The sequence below is a fragment of the Oncorhynchus keta genome, chromosome 32 (assembly GCF_023373465.1).
Source record: "Oncorhynchus keta strain PuntledgeMale-10-30-2019 chromosome 32, Oket_V2, whole genome shotgun sequence".
Taxonomy (NCBI): domain Eukaryota; kingdom Metazoa; phylum Chordata; class Actinopteri; order Salmoniformes; family Salmonidae; genus Oncorhynchus; species Oncorhynchus keta.
Genome location: NC_068452.1, coordinates 29,218,179 through 29,231,851, shown reverse-complemented (window position 1 = coordinate 29,231,851; position 13,673 = coordinate 29,218,179). Strand labels below are relative to the sequence as shown.

The window sequence follows — 13,673 nt, the reverse complement described above, 5'->3', positions numbered from 1 at the left end:
CTGTGTGCCAAGCCAAACAAGCCTCTCATCCTCACCCTGTCAGTGATCTGAGGAAAATACAACATCAGTGCCCTGAGCAGATTCATATACCTGTCACATTCTCTCCAAGGTATCCAAATCAAATCAAACTTTATTTGTCACATGTGCCGAAAACAACAAGTGTAGACTTTGCCGTGAAATGCTTACTTACAGGCCCTTAACTAACAGTTCAAGAAAGAGTTAAGAGGGTGTGTCATTGTAAATAGTCCAGAAGCCATTTGATTAATTGTTCAGCAGTCTTATGGCTTGGGTGTAGAAGCTTTTCAGGAGTCTTTTGGTCCTAGACTTGGTGCTCCGGTACCGCTTGCCGTGTGGTAGCAGAGAAAACAGTCTATGACTTGGGTGACTGGAGTCTATGAGAATTAATTTGGGCTTTCCTCTGACACCACCTATTATACAGATCCTGGATGGCAGGAAGCTTGGCCCCAGTGATGTACTGGCCTGTACGTACTACCCTCTGTAGCTCCTTACGGTCAGATGCCGAGCAGTTGCCTTACCAGGCGGTGATGCAACCGGTCAGGATGCTCTCGATGGTGCAGCTGTAGAACTGTTTGAGGATATGGGGACCCATGCCAAATATTTACAGTCTCCTACGGGGGAATAGGTTTTGTCGTGCCCTCTTCACCACTGTCTTGGTGTGTTTGGACCATGATAGTTTGTTGGTGATGTGGACACCAAGGAACTTGAAACTCGCGACCCGCTCCACTACAGCCCTGTTGATGTTAATGGGGGCCTGTTCGGACCGCCTTTTCCTGTAGTTCACGATCAGCTCCATTGTCTTGCTCACGTTGAGGGAGAGGTTGTTGTCCTGTCACCACACTGCCAGTTCTCTGATATCCTCCCTATAGGCTGTCTCATCGTTGTCGGTGATCAGGCCACTGTTGTGTCGTCAGCAAACTTAATCAAGGTGTTGGAGTTGTGTTTGGCCACGCAGTCGTGGGTGAACAGGGAGTACAGGAGGGGACTAAGTACACACCCCTGAGGGGCCCCAGTGTTGAGGATCAGCGCGGCAGACTATCCTTACCATCTGGGGGAGGCCTGTCAGGAAGTCCAGGATCCAGTTGTAGAGGGAGGTGTTTAATCCCAGGGTCCATAGCTTATTGATGAGCTTTGTGGGCACTATGGTCTTGAATGCTGAGCTGTAGTCAATGAACAGCATTCTCACATAGGTGTTGCTTTTGTCTAGGAATGCCGTATTTCCATGACAACACTTGATTTTAATAGGTTGATATTTCTGAGCGCTGGGTTTGGCTGTGCATCAGCTCTAACTGTGAGAGACTCCCACATTGATTACTGTAAACCTCCCGGTGCGGTGGCTGTGCATCAGGTCGAATTGTGAGAAACTACCACATTGGTTACTGTAAACCTCCCGGTGCGGTGGCTGTGCATCAGGTCGAATTGTGAGAAACTACCACATTGATTACTGTAAACCTCCCGGTGCGGTGGCTGTGCATCAGGTCGAATTGTGAGAAACTACCACATTGGTTACTGTAAACCTCCCGGTGCGGTGGCTGTGCATCAGGTCGAATTGTGAGAAACTACCACATTGATTACTGTAAACCTCCCGGTGCGGTGGCTGTGCATCAGGTCGAATTGTGAGAAACTACCACATTGGTTACTGTAAACCTCCCGGTGCGGTGGCTGTGCATCAGGTCGAATTGTGAGAAACTACCACATTGATTACTGTAAACCTCCCGGTGCGGTGGCTGGGCATCAGGTCTAACTGTGAGAGACTACAGACTCAGAGATTTAAGTCTTGTTTATTGAAGTCTGGTTTATTGAAGTCTTGTTTGGCCATGACCCCAGGAACCTAGTGATTTCCCAATTAGAATAGGTGTATACTTTGCACATGTTTATAGGACATTTTATGAGCTATGCAGTTTGTTAAACAGCATTTGTTTCAATGTGCTGGTAAAAACAAATCCTGGCATCATGTGAAGTTACAACAATAAACGGTTTTAGCTGAAATTAGAGTAAAATAAACTTGTGACATTTCATTCAAAGTGCTTGTTACAGAGCCTACATGATGCCTGCATAATACTTGCATAACACCTGCCTGGTGTGTGGGTGAAGCTTCAGAAAATGAGTCACAATTATTCATTAACATTTATAAAGCACTTATGAAATCAGTGTTCCCACTCATTCCCCCCCAAATATCCAAATCGCAATGTAATATATGAAATCATAGTTAAGTCAAGTAACTATTTAACTAAATCAATAAAAATGACAAGTGACTAATAGCATGCCTGACTTATGAAAGCATAATGAATCAATGGTTATGTTTTATTAAGGATGAGAACCTATGGTATTACAGTATATCGGCATCAATGTGAGGGACATGGAAGTCACTGTTTGGCTCATTAAGAATTATAGCAATAGCTTTAAGTGGATGATACAATATGTTGCCATCACAACTGGCTCACCCCTACATTACTCTTATGAAGTTCTAATACATCATTGTCACAAATATCTGGTTTAATAGAGAAACGCATATATTATACATTTTGGTGCCAAAAACATGCAAAAATCAGCAGACATGCCTCGAAACACTACTTGTAATTTGCCTCCCTTTCTGTGGACCAAGGGATTTGTCACAGAATTAAGATCCAACTGTGCATCTGGGTTGTTGATACATACTGCGTGACTTTAGTGGTACAAACGCCCCTGAACGTCTTCTGTGGGGCACTCCCATTAGATCAGTCACCCTTATGCTCTTAGCTTCAAGCCCCAGACATACTCAACATTTTCCTACAATAAATATTTCGATTGCACATTGCTGGAGCAGCTGCTATTTTGATGAGGGAGAAAAAACAACAAAGGCCTTTTGGAACGAGCTATCCAGATGATGAATCATTTTACGAGTTTCCGGAATGCTTTTGATGACTTGAGCTGGGGTGAAAAGACAGAAACAGTAAGAAAAAAAATGGAACCGTCTCATATTGGGAGGACAGATTCCGCCAACGGCCCTGGTGTTCTTCCATAGCAACCCGTCACCTCGGCGTAATGCTAACAAATAAATAAACAAGCGAGAGTGCAGATAAAGAGCGTATAAAGACTCCGTCTGAGCAGAGCTGACAGGTTGAGACAGACAACTGTTTCAACACGAGGACTTTTAGCATGTGTGATTCGTTATTATTGAGACACACATTGGAGGCGGTGAGGGATGAGGTTTAAATAGGATGAAGTGATGAACAACCCTGGGGTTCATCTGCAGTGGAAGCAGCACCTGTCTCAGTTCCTTCCTCGGCTATAGGAACTGAATGGAAACTCTGACCTCTCTACGCTGGAAGGTCCAACATCTGCATCGTCCCCCTTAGTGGCCCCTCACGCCATACCACTGGCACTCGGCATTCAGTAGCTCTCTCTTTTAGAAGGAATGCACACAGGCATTGATGGAAATATTGCTCATCCATGAAGAACATGGAAGAACTGAACAAGAGGGTCTGCCACAGTGACAGTTAATGGTCAGTTCCTGGAAATACTGCATATTGACCAACACAGTTATTTTTCACACTTTGACATGGTTGGCTTAAAGAGTAGAGATGATGGAAGCAGATGTGCCCAGGTGGCCTGATTTTACTACAGAGATGTTATCAAACTAAAGTCATTAGGATGGCCAATTAGTGGCAATATGTCTAATCCCTGGGGGGCTATGGCTTGTGCTTGATTGTCATGGCAGCACTGAGTGAGACATGATGATCAATCACTCAGCTCACCTTTAACCTTTAAAGACCTGCCAAAGCACACAAGAGTGCACTTTGTGCTCTGAGATGGAAGATGGAAGAGATAAGCCAGGCTAATGAAATGTATTTCTGTGTTATGAAATGGTGTTTGATTCTGATGCTTTTCCAATCGACCCAAGGACCCAAGCATCCTCTTATGTCAAAGGCCAATGCATGGGTCAAAACGCTTAGCCCATTTGAGTCTTCAGAAAGGTAAATGCTGATTTTATCAGTAACTGCTTGCCTTAAACCAAGTCAGAGTGTAAGCTTATAGGGAAAACTCCCAAGGATAACCTTCCAGCTTTAAGCTATCACTCTTGTCAAGAGAATACAACACGAAGAATGTTAAAGACATGCTACTGAAGGTAAACGTAAACTTCAGGAGCCGCTACATGGTCATGAAAAGAATCAGACTGCTTAAACTTTGCGGTATAGTACAACACAAATGTTTAATGTTTATAACACCACAAAAGACCCTGACTATGATAGTGTACCATAATGAGAACTTGCACTCTAAATGACTGTACATTGTATTTTACTGAAAGTCTGAAAAACACTTGTCCTATGTGTCCTAGATCAAGTGTCCCAAATTTCTATGTTCCAGAAAACTCTTTTGTAAAGGCCCTTTGGCCTGGTAATTTCTATGTTCCAGAAAACTCCTTCATAAAGGCCCTTTGGCCTGGTCATTTCTATGTTCCAGAAAACTCCTTTATAAAGGCCATTTGGCCTGGTAATTTCTATGTTCCAGAAAACTCCTTTATAAAGGCCCTTTGGCCTGGTCATTTCTATGTTCCAGAAAACTCCTTTGTAAAGGCCCTTTGGCCTGGCAGCAAAATGTCAGAAGTGAAGTATGTTGAGCAGCACTGTGTGCCTGAGGACTAATAGGATCTCCTTTACACCACCAACCCTGTGGCCGTGTTTAGCAACAACAAAGCCTCCCTAATGGGCTCCCATTTCCCACTACTAACGCAGGTTTAATAGCAGTGTGTGTGTTCTCCCCCCTGCTCCCCATCTCAGTGGGACACCCTACCCCTCTCTCCCTGTGGGCTCTCTCTCACACAGAGGCAGTCTGGGAAGGCATCTCCCCTCCGCCTCGCTACGCAGTGATGTCATGGGGAGCTCTCTCTTTTTACGAGCGCAGCTCTGTGATCTCTGGCGGAGATCAATTAGCTGAGCAATCAGGCCTCCCCTGCTTTTGTGTGAGTAACTCCTCGTAAAACAGAGCGGTTGCCTGGCGACCGGGCACGTGGCATCTCAACAAAAACAGCCACCCAATGTCAGGCCAAGCCGTGCTCTAAGAACGAAGGCAGAATTAAACCGTGTTTCTCCTGTTCTGAGCATAACATTAGCTAATCTAATGTAACATTAGCGAATGCTAATGTATCCAGTTTGATGGGTGGTGACCGGTGCCACTGTCAAAACCAGTTGTTAATTGGCCTAAACGATGCCAGTCTACTGCACACAAGATGTCATAACCATGGAGAAGTTGGGGTTGGATCCATGTTGTCTGAGAGTTCATTGGAAGCCTCTCAAAAAACATTGTTGATCTCAATCTTTCCCAAGTACTCCTTTGCTCGTGTTATCAGTTAAAAAGGCATAGCTACTGAATGGTATGCCGCCTTGTCCTTTTAGAATAGCTCAGGTGGAACCGCACATCATCTACACATGAACCCACAGAGACTGCTCTGTATAAAGCTGGATAAAGCACTAAATAAACTTCAGTTAGTGCTAAATACGGCTGCTAGAATCCTGACGAGAACCAAAAAATGTGATCATATTACTCCAGTGCTAGCCTCCCTACACTGGCTTCCTGTCAAGGCAAGGGCTGATTTCAAGGTTTTACTGCTAACCTACAAAGCATTACATGGGCTTGCTCCTATCTCTCTGATTTGGTCCTGCCGTACATACTTACACATATGCTACGGTCACAAGACGCAGGCCTCCTAATTGTCCCTTGAATTTCTAAGCAAACAGCTGGAGGCAGGGCTTTCTCCTATAGAGCTCAATTTTTATGGAATGGTCTGCCTACCCATGTGAGAGACGCAAACTCGGTCTCAACCTTTAAGTCTTTACTGAAGACTCATCTCTTCAGTGGGTCATATGATTGAGTGTAGTCTGGCCCAGGAGTGTGAAGGTGAACGGAAAGGCTCTGGAGCAACGAACCGCCCTTGCTGTCTCTGCCTGGCCGGTTCCCCTCTTTCCACTGGGATTCTCTGCCTCTAACCCTATTACAGGGGCTGAGTCACTGGCTTACTAGGGCTCTTTCATACCGTCCCTAGGAGGGGTGCGTCACTTGAGTGGGTTGAGTCACTGATGTGATCTTCCTGTCTGGGTTGTGCCGTGGCGGAGATCTTTGTGGGCTATACTCGGCCTTGTCTCAGGATGGTAAGTTGGTGGTTGAAAATATCCCTCTAGTGGTGTGGGGGCTGTGCTTTGGCAAAGTGGGTGGGGTTATATCCTTCCTGTTTGGCCCTGTCCGGGGGTGTCATCGGATGGGGCCACAGTGTCTCCTGACCCCTCCTGTCTCAGCTTCCAGTATTTATGCTGCAGTAGTTTATGTGTCGGGGGGCTATGGTCAGTTTGTTATATCTGGAGTACTTCTCCTGTCCTATCTGGTGTCCTGTGTGAATTTAAGTATGCTCTCTCTAATTCTCTCTTTCTCTCTTTCTTTCTCTCTCTCGGAGGACCTGAGCCCTAGGACCATGCCTCAGGACTACCCTGCATGATGACTCCTTGCTGTCCCTAGTCCACCTGGCCGTGCTGCTGCTCCAGTTTCAACTGTTCTGCCTGTGATTATTATTATTTGACCATGCTGGTCATTTATGAACATTTGAACATCTTGGCCATGTTCTGTTATAATCTCCACCCGGCACAGCCAGAAGAGGACTGGCCACCCCACATCGCCTGGTTCCTCTCTGGGTTTCTTCCTAGGTTTTGGCCTTTCTAGGGAGTTTTTCCTAGCCACCGTGCTTCTACACCTGCATTGCTTGCTGTTTGGGGTTTTCGGCTGGGTTTCTGTACAGCACTTTGAGATATTAGCGGATGTACGAAGGGCTATATAAATACAATTGATTTGATTTGATTTGATTTGTATCACAACCCTTAACCCTTAACTACAAGAAAAAAAGACCTGACACTATGGAACAGCAAAATGATATAATTGTGCAATCAGTAATAGCCAGAGAGCTCTGCTCCCTCCCCTCAACAACTAGTTGTGGTGCCAATGATAATACACCATGTCTTGTGAATAATAATATACGTATAATGAGCAGCATATCTCAGTCCATTTATCCTGCCTGCACAGGGCTGGGAACAGGACGAGAGCAGGCAGGAGAACACCTCAGTGGAAATGATCTCGCTATCAAACAGAGCCCAATCAAACTGCTACTCTCCCAATCCACAGACCTGTTCTCATGGCCTCTGGTCTGAATGAGTCACGCTTTATTTAAACACTCCAGGTCCCCACAGTCAGGAGTCCTCATCACCTCCGGGGAGCTACTTATGAAAGATAAAGGTTGCTAAGACTTAGCGTGTGCATTAGATGTTAGCAACTGCACTAAGGGTAATTGTGACTTATGTGAACTCTGCTGCTGCCTGGGCGGTCAATGTGGGAAAACATTGGCCTATAACATTTCCAATGAAAGTATCAGGCTGACGTGCTAGTGGCAGAGCATCCTGTGGTGTCATGAGCTGCTGGGCGGTGGGAGAAAATAAACAAGTGTATATGGGGGGTCGGTTTGACGGGTCGTCTGGGGTGCATTTCCTCTTTAGCCTATGTACTGTACAGCACCGGTGAGGAAACACGCCAGCATGAAATATACCTCAGTGCTGGGCGCAGCGGTCTAAGGCACTGCATCTCAGTGCTAGTGGTGTCACTGCAGACCCTGGTTCAATTCCAGGCTGTATCGCAACCGGATGTGATTGGGAGTCCCATAGGGCCGTGCACAATTGGCCCAGCATCGTCCGGGTTTGGCCGGGGTAGGCCGTCATTGTAAATAAGAATTTGTTCTTAACTGACTTGCCTAGTCAAATTAAATATAGGTGATGTAATCATCTTATGAATAATTTCTGGTTTATTTGTCTATATTTTGTCTGCGTAGGTGTTTATTTTCATAACTATACTGTATTACATCCAGTGTGTAAGTGAAGAAACCAACTGACAGGGAGGCTGTTCCTTTCCTTCCCCAGGTTTATTTCTTGGAGTTTATGAGAGAGGTGATGTAAAATCCTTGCTTACTAAGCTCAATAAGCAAAGTTTACACTCTTCCTGAACTTTCACAATGGTCAGTTGATGAGAGGTATGGCTCAAGTTCTTCTTGATTTACTCTAAATGTGTATAGCAACATCCACTACACCAGGCCCAACGCAGCACAATATATATATATATATATATATATATATATATATATATATACTGACTGACTGATTTGTGACTATATATATATATATATATATATATATATATATATATATATATATATATATATATATATATATATATATATATATATATATATACTGTGACCATATATATATATATATGGTCACAAGTCAGTCACATAATTTAGTTAATTTACTATTACTGAGTCAAGATCATGAAATGATTAGTGCAATGCTGACGATACACAGGTTTTAGACAGGCAGTTCAACAGATGTGCGGCATTATAGCTCATCCACTCCTCATCTCATCTCTGAGACTTTCCTTCTGAGATCCATGCGGTCATGGTCCAGGGAGAGACCCTCTCCTGGTGCAGATGTCATCATCCTTCATTGCCTTCCATTCCTCTCCCTATGATTTCCCTGTCCTTGGTGGATGTTAACAAGCCTCCACGATGCTTTATTGGAATGCAGCAGCTCCACAGTGGGGACCTTTCGTCAGGGTCATTTACTGGGCGTGAAAATAACTTCAGTTGGTGGTGAGGTGGGCATGACATAGAGAAGGGGCAAAGAAGGTCCACAACAGCCAATGCAGATCAGGAGATTAATGAATTCTGCACATCCATGAACACAACATCTACACACAGCCTCTGTCATACCCTGGCTTAGGTCCCTTTCACCTTTCTTCTTCTTCTTCTTCTTCCATGTCCTGAGGCTGGAGGTGTCAGCGATCAGAATGTAAACAGGCTCTGGTGTGGTGAAGTGTGTGGTCAGAGGGGAGTCTCTCGTTCATTCAGTCTCCAGACCAGAGGAGATATACTGGAAAGCTTGCAGTGAACATCTCCTGCCCTGGGCACTCTGGGATTTTGAGGGGCTGCGGTGTGGTGGGCTCCAGTCCAGATTTTTTTAGTGTTCTGCCACACGCGCCCTCCACACTGTCTCCCCCGTGGTGGGTAGCGAGCGAGCAGAAATCCACTGTGCTGTAAATCATAAACGATGATCCATCGTAACCCTGACATGTTTATTGGGCTTTTCTCTCCTTCTCTCCATGGGCTCATTTATAACCAGGCAAACTCCCGATGTTAAAATCTCTCTCAAATATGTTTTGTGTTTTCGATTGTGTCAGGCCAGCCATTTTATTTCTCAATAATCAGAGGATCATTAAAGGTCCTTATCCCAGTGTTGTTGGAGGCTTTCCTTTTCATGGCTTGTTAAGCTTTCTCTATTAATCAAAACAGGTGGAAAGCTCATAATGTCAGATAAATGAGGAAATGTTTTAGCACTTTTCACAGCTTGCCTTGGGAAAAGGGACTGAGCAGTTCCATTCTGGCGAGAGAAAAGAAAATGTTATGGAATAATTGTTAATGATTGTTTTCATGGAAACACTGAGAAGTCATTGTGAGTTGTGTTATTTCATACTAATTTCACCAAAGTCCCAAAGTTTGTTCTGGTTGCTAGGTGGCTTTCAGGAGATGGAATTGGGCTGGAGAGGAAAAGGCAGGGTTCCTCCTTCTGCACGCCAGCGTATTGTTATCGTAGGGAACCCAATGAACCTACAGTAACTACGTCCTGAGCCAGATAGAAAATACACCAATCTAACCTGTACGTTTTAACCGTCTGGTTCCAATCACTGTCAGATCCAGTTTAATCCAATACATTTCACATAGACTTACATCACATTGATGTCTGTCATTTCTGTCACTTTCACTTAGGTCAGAATTATCAACTTGTCTCCAGATAAGATAACACAGAACTGTCTGGCTTTTCACAATGACTTATTCAGATCAGACAGTTCCAATATGTCTTTCACTGTAACACTATATGCTACAGGCTTGTTATGTTGATTTGTCTGTCGGTTGTGAGTGATTGGAGAACAAGACAAACTTAGCGTCATTAAAGAAACTGCTCTTAGGCGAGAAGCCAAACCTAGAATGAAACAATAAAATAAGCTTAAAAGTCAACCAGGGCTAGTTAAAGATCATTGTGGGGGTAATTTAAACTGGAATGCAGTGTGTATACGACATGTTAACTTTAAGGGTTTGGTGTAATTTATGCAATTCCCTGAGATACGGAGAGGAAACCCTTCTGAAGCTACTGGCCACTGTTTTATTTACTGTGTTCATTGTGATTTGAACATGGACATTGAGGTTGTGGCCTGGAAGTTGCTGTGACCTATAAGGTCATTAAAATGGTGGTGTCTCCTTTGAATCATCTCCATCTGTTGATGGGATGGGTCAGGTCCACCATTTTGGGTTTGATACGTGTTGAGGAAATGTCACTCTTGAAGTTCAAAACATTGTGTTACAGAGCCAAGACTCTGCCATTGTTATATCACAGTGTAATCTAACTTGGGCTTTGGTCTCTGTTTGTTATTGGGCCTCTTAGCTCATTCCATTTCCCACCCGTCTATGAGGAAACCAGATACCCTATCTCAAACTCACTATCCTGAAGAAACGAAGCTCAATATCTTGGAAAATAAACCATTTTGCATAAAGAAAAGTGTTGTGAAAAGAGGGCCAATGATCCCCATCACCTCACCAACCCCATGCACACACATTATATGCACACACAAACACGCACACGTGTACACTCAGTGTTCACCACCCAAGACATCAGCAAGGCAGGGAGGATGTTATCTCTGCCTGTGGGTTTGGACCAGCAGGAGTGGGAGAAAGTAACGCCTGAGGGTTTGGGGTGTGTGGAATGACCTTGACCCCAGGCAAGTGCTGGTTCCCTGGCCAGAGTATATGACAGCCTCCCTGGTTTTCATCCATCTTCTCCAGGACTGGAAGACTTATGAAAGGCTGCGTAATCCTCTGCCTGTGCAGGGTTCCATGCTCCAGGAGCCAACAGAACAGAGATCTGCTCCACACAGCACAGCAGCAGGAGGAGGAGGAATGCGATTGATGAATCCCCAGGTTTTTACTTCTTGCAGCAGATGGAACCCTGGGATATTTACAGTTCTGTGGGGAAGGAGGGGGGTCTGGTAGCCATTGTCCTCAAGACCTACTGATTATATCCTACTGCTATTTATCCCCCTGGATTTCCCCCTAAATCCACTAAGTGGTTCCTTATTCGGAGAAAGGAATTGGTCACTAGGGTATGGGAGAAAGACATGTTGTGTCGGGGGTGACTGAAATCAATTTAAAAGTACTGAAGACCCCTGGAGAGGCCCAAGCAGAAGTTATTTGGACAAATAAATAAAAGTGGGAACAACTTCATTTCCTTATCACGGCGGTGATTGGGTCTGCTGTTTGTTTGTTTTACAATGTTCTGGAGAGAACTGGTTTTTAATGAGGACGACGAGAAGAGTCGCTGAAGTTGTTCTGAGAAGTAGTTTCTAATGAGGAGGACGAGAAGAGTCGCTGAAGTCGTTCTGGAGAGAAGTGTTTTTTAATGAGGAAGACGAGAAGTGTTGCTGAAGTCTGCACATGTAAACTGAACAGAGATACGTTTTACAATTAGAAGCTACACAAGCTTTGCTGTATCGGAAGATACGTTTTCCAGCAGATATTATTTGAGTGTTGATACAGCACTACCATGCAACAGTATGGATCAGTCAAACATTTTTACTTCGACTTGTTGGTCCAGTTTGTTGGTGTAAAAGCAACAGTTGCTGTAAAACTCTTTAGCTCTGACGCAAACTACATGGTGAAAAGGAAAAGTCTCCTGCTGACTGTCTCAGATTCTAATGAGTCAAGCCTTCGTTCAGCCATAATAGAGCTAGTTGCCATTTGTTGTTTTTGTCTTTTAGTTTAAAAGGTCCTGTATCCACATAACAACAGGGAGGATGGCATCACCCAAGAGCCGTTAGCTCGGCTTCTACTGGGAGTTTCTATCCACATAACAACAAGGAGGATGGCATCACCCAAGAGCCGTTAGCACGGCTTCTACTGGGAGTTTCTATCCACATAACAGCAGGGAGGATGGCATCACCCAAGGGCCGTTAGCTCGGCTTCTACTGGGAGTTTCTATCCACATAACAGCAGGGAGGATGGCATCACCCAAGGGCCGTTAGCTCGGCTTCTACTGGGAGTTTCTATCCACATAACAGCAGGGAGGATGGCATCACCCAAGGGCCGTTAGCTCGGCTTCTACTGGGAGTTTCTATCCACATAACAACAGGGAGGATGGCATCACCCAAGGGCCGTTAGCTCGGCTTCTACTGGGAGTTTCTATCCACATAACAGCAGGGAGGATGGCATCACCCAAGGGCCGTTAGCTCGGCTTCTACTGGGAGTTTCTATCCACATAACAACAGGGAGGATGGCATCACCCAAGGGCCGTTAGCTCGGCTTCTACTGGGAGTTTCTATCCACATAACAGCAGGGAGGATGGCATCACCCAAGGGCCGTTAGCTCGGCTTCTACTGGGAGTTGCTATCCACATAACAGCAGGGAGGATGGCATCACCCAAGGACCGTTAGCTCGGCTTCTACTGGGAGTTTCTATCCACATAACAGCAGGGAGGATGGCATCACCCAAGGGCCGTTAGCTCGGCTTCTACTGGGAGTTTCTATCCACATAACAACAGGGAGGATGGCATCACCCAAGGGCCGTTAGCTCGGCTTCTACTGGGAGTTTCTATCCACATAACAGCAGGGAGGATGGCATCACCCAAGGGCCGTTAGCTCGGCTTCTACTGGGAGTTTCTATCCACATAACAACAGGGAGGATGGCATCACCCAAGGGCCGTTAGCTCGGCTTCTACTGGGAGTTTCTATCCACATAACAACAGGGAGGATGGCATCACCCAAGGGCCGTTAGCTCGGCTTCTACTGGGAGTTTCTATCCACATAACAGCAGGGAGGATGGCATCACCCAAGGACCGTTAGCTCGGCTTCTACTGGGAGTTTCTATCCACATAACAGCAGGGAGGATGGCATCACCCAAGGGCCGTTAGCTCGGCTTCTACTGGGAGTTTCTATCCACATAACAGCAGGGAGGATGGCATCACCCAAGGGCCGTTAGCTTGGCTTCTACTGGGAGTTTCTATCGACATAACAGCAGGGAGGATGGCATCAGCCAAGAGCCGTTAGCTCGGCTTCTACTGGGAGTTTCACAATGCTGAGGTAATAGGGTAATTGCGATAACCAGCCATGCCATTACACAGGGAAGTGCGTGTGTGTGTGTGTGCGTGTGTGGGCAGGGGGTGGTAACGTCCCAGTACTGGCTGTGTTGGGTGGCAGCACAGTGGGGGAGCTGGTGGGGGGTCTGTAGCTGAGCGGTGGTGCGCGGAGCGTGTCATTTCACTGGGCCATTAATCATTCCCAGACTCCCCAGCTCCAGCGCCGCGTAGGGGCTCCATGCGCTCACACTCAAACTAGGTGGTCCTGTAGCCACTGCCGTGGCAGCCCAGGCGGGCAGAGGGTGGCGGAGGTTAAACCCATGTAGGTTAAACACGCAAACGCACACACACATCAGGTTCCCATGCCTATGTCAACAGATACACCCAAACAACACACACAGATAAACAAACTAAAACACATTCATTCCATCACACACGGTTATCAACAGATATAAATATTGTATATTT

The 13,673-nt window shown here is 45.6% G+C and overlaps 1 protein-coding gene across 1 annotated transcript in view; it reads right to left on the bottom strand.

The window, feature by feature from the left end:
* LOC118365573 (netrin-1-like) overlaps positions 1–9,129 on the bottom strand; it is a 28,828-nt gene extending 19,699 nt beyond the window's left edge. The window contains exons 1-2 of the mRNA XM_052490276.1: positions 8,978–9,129; positions 8,798–8,853 (exon numbers count right to left, since the gene is read on the bottom strand). Of these exons, the coding sequence (XP_052346236.1) occupies positions 8,798–8,853; positions 8,978–9,129 (208 nt within the window). The remainder of the gene's footprint in view (positions 1–8,797; positions 8,854–8,977) is intronic.
* Between the last annotated feature and the right edge of the window lie 4,544 nt (positions 9,130–13,673).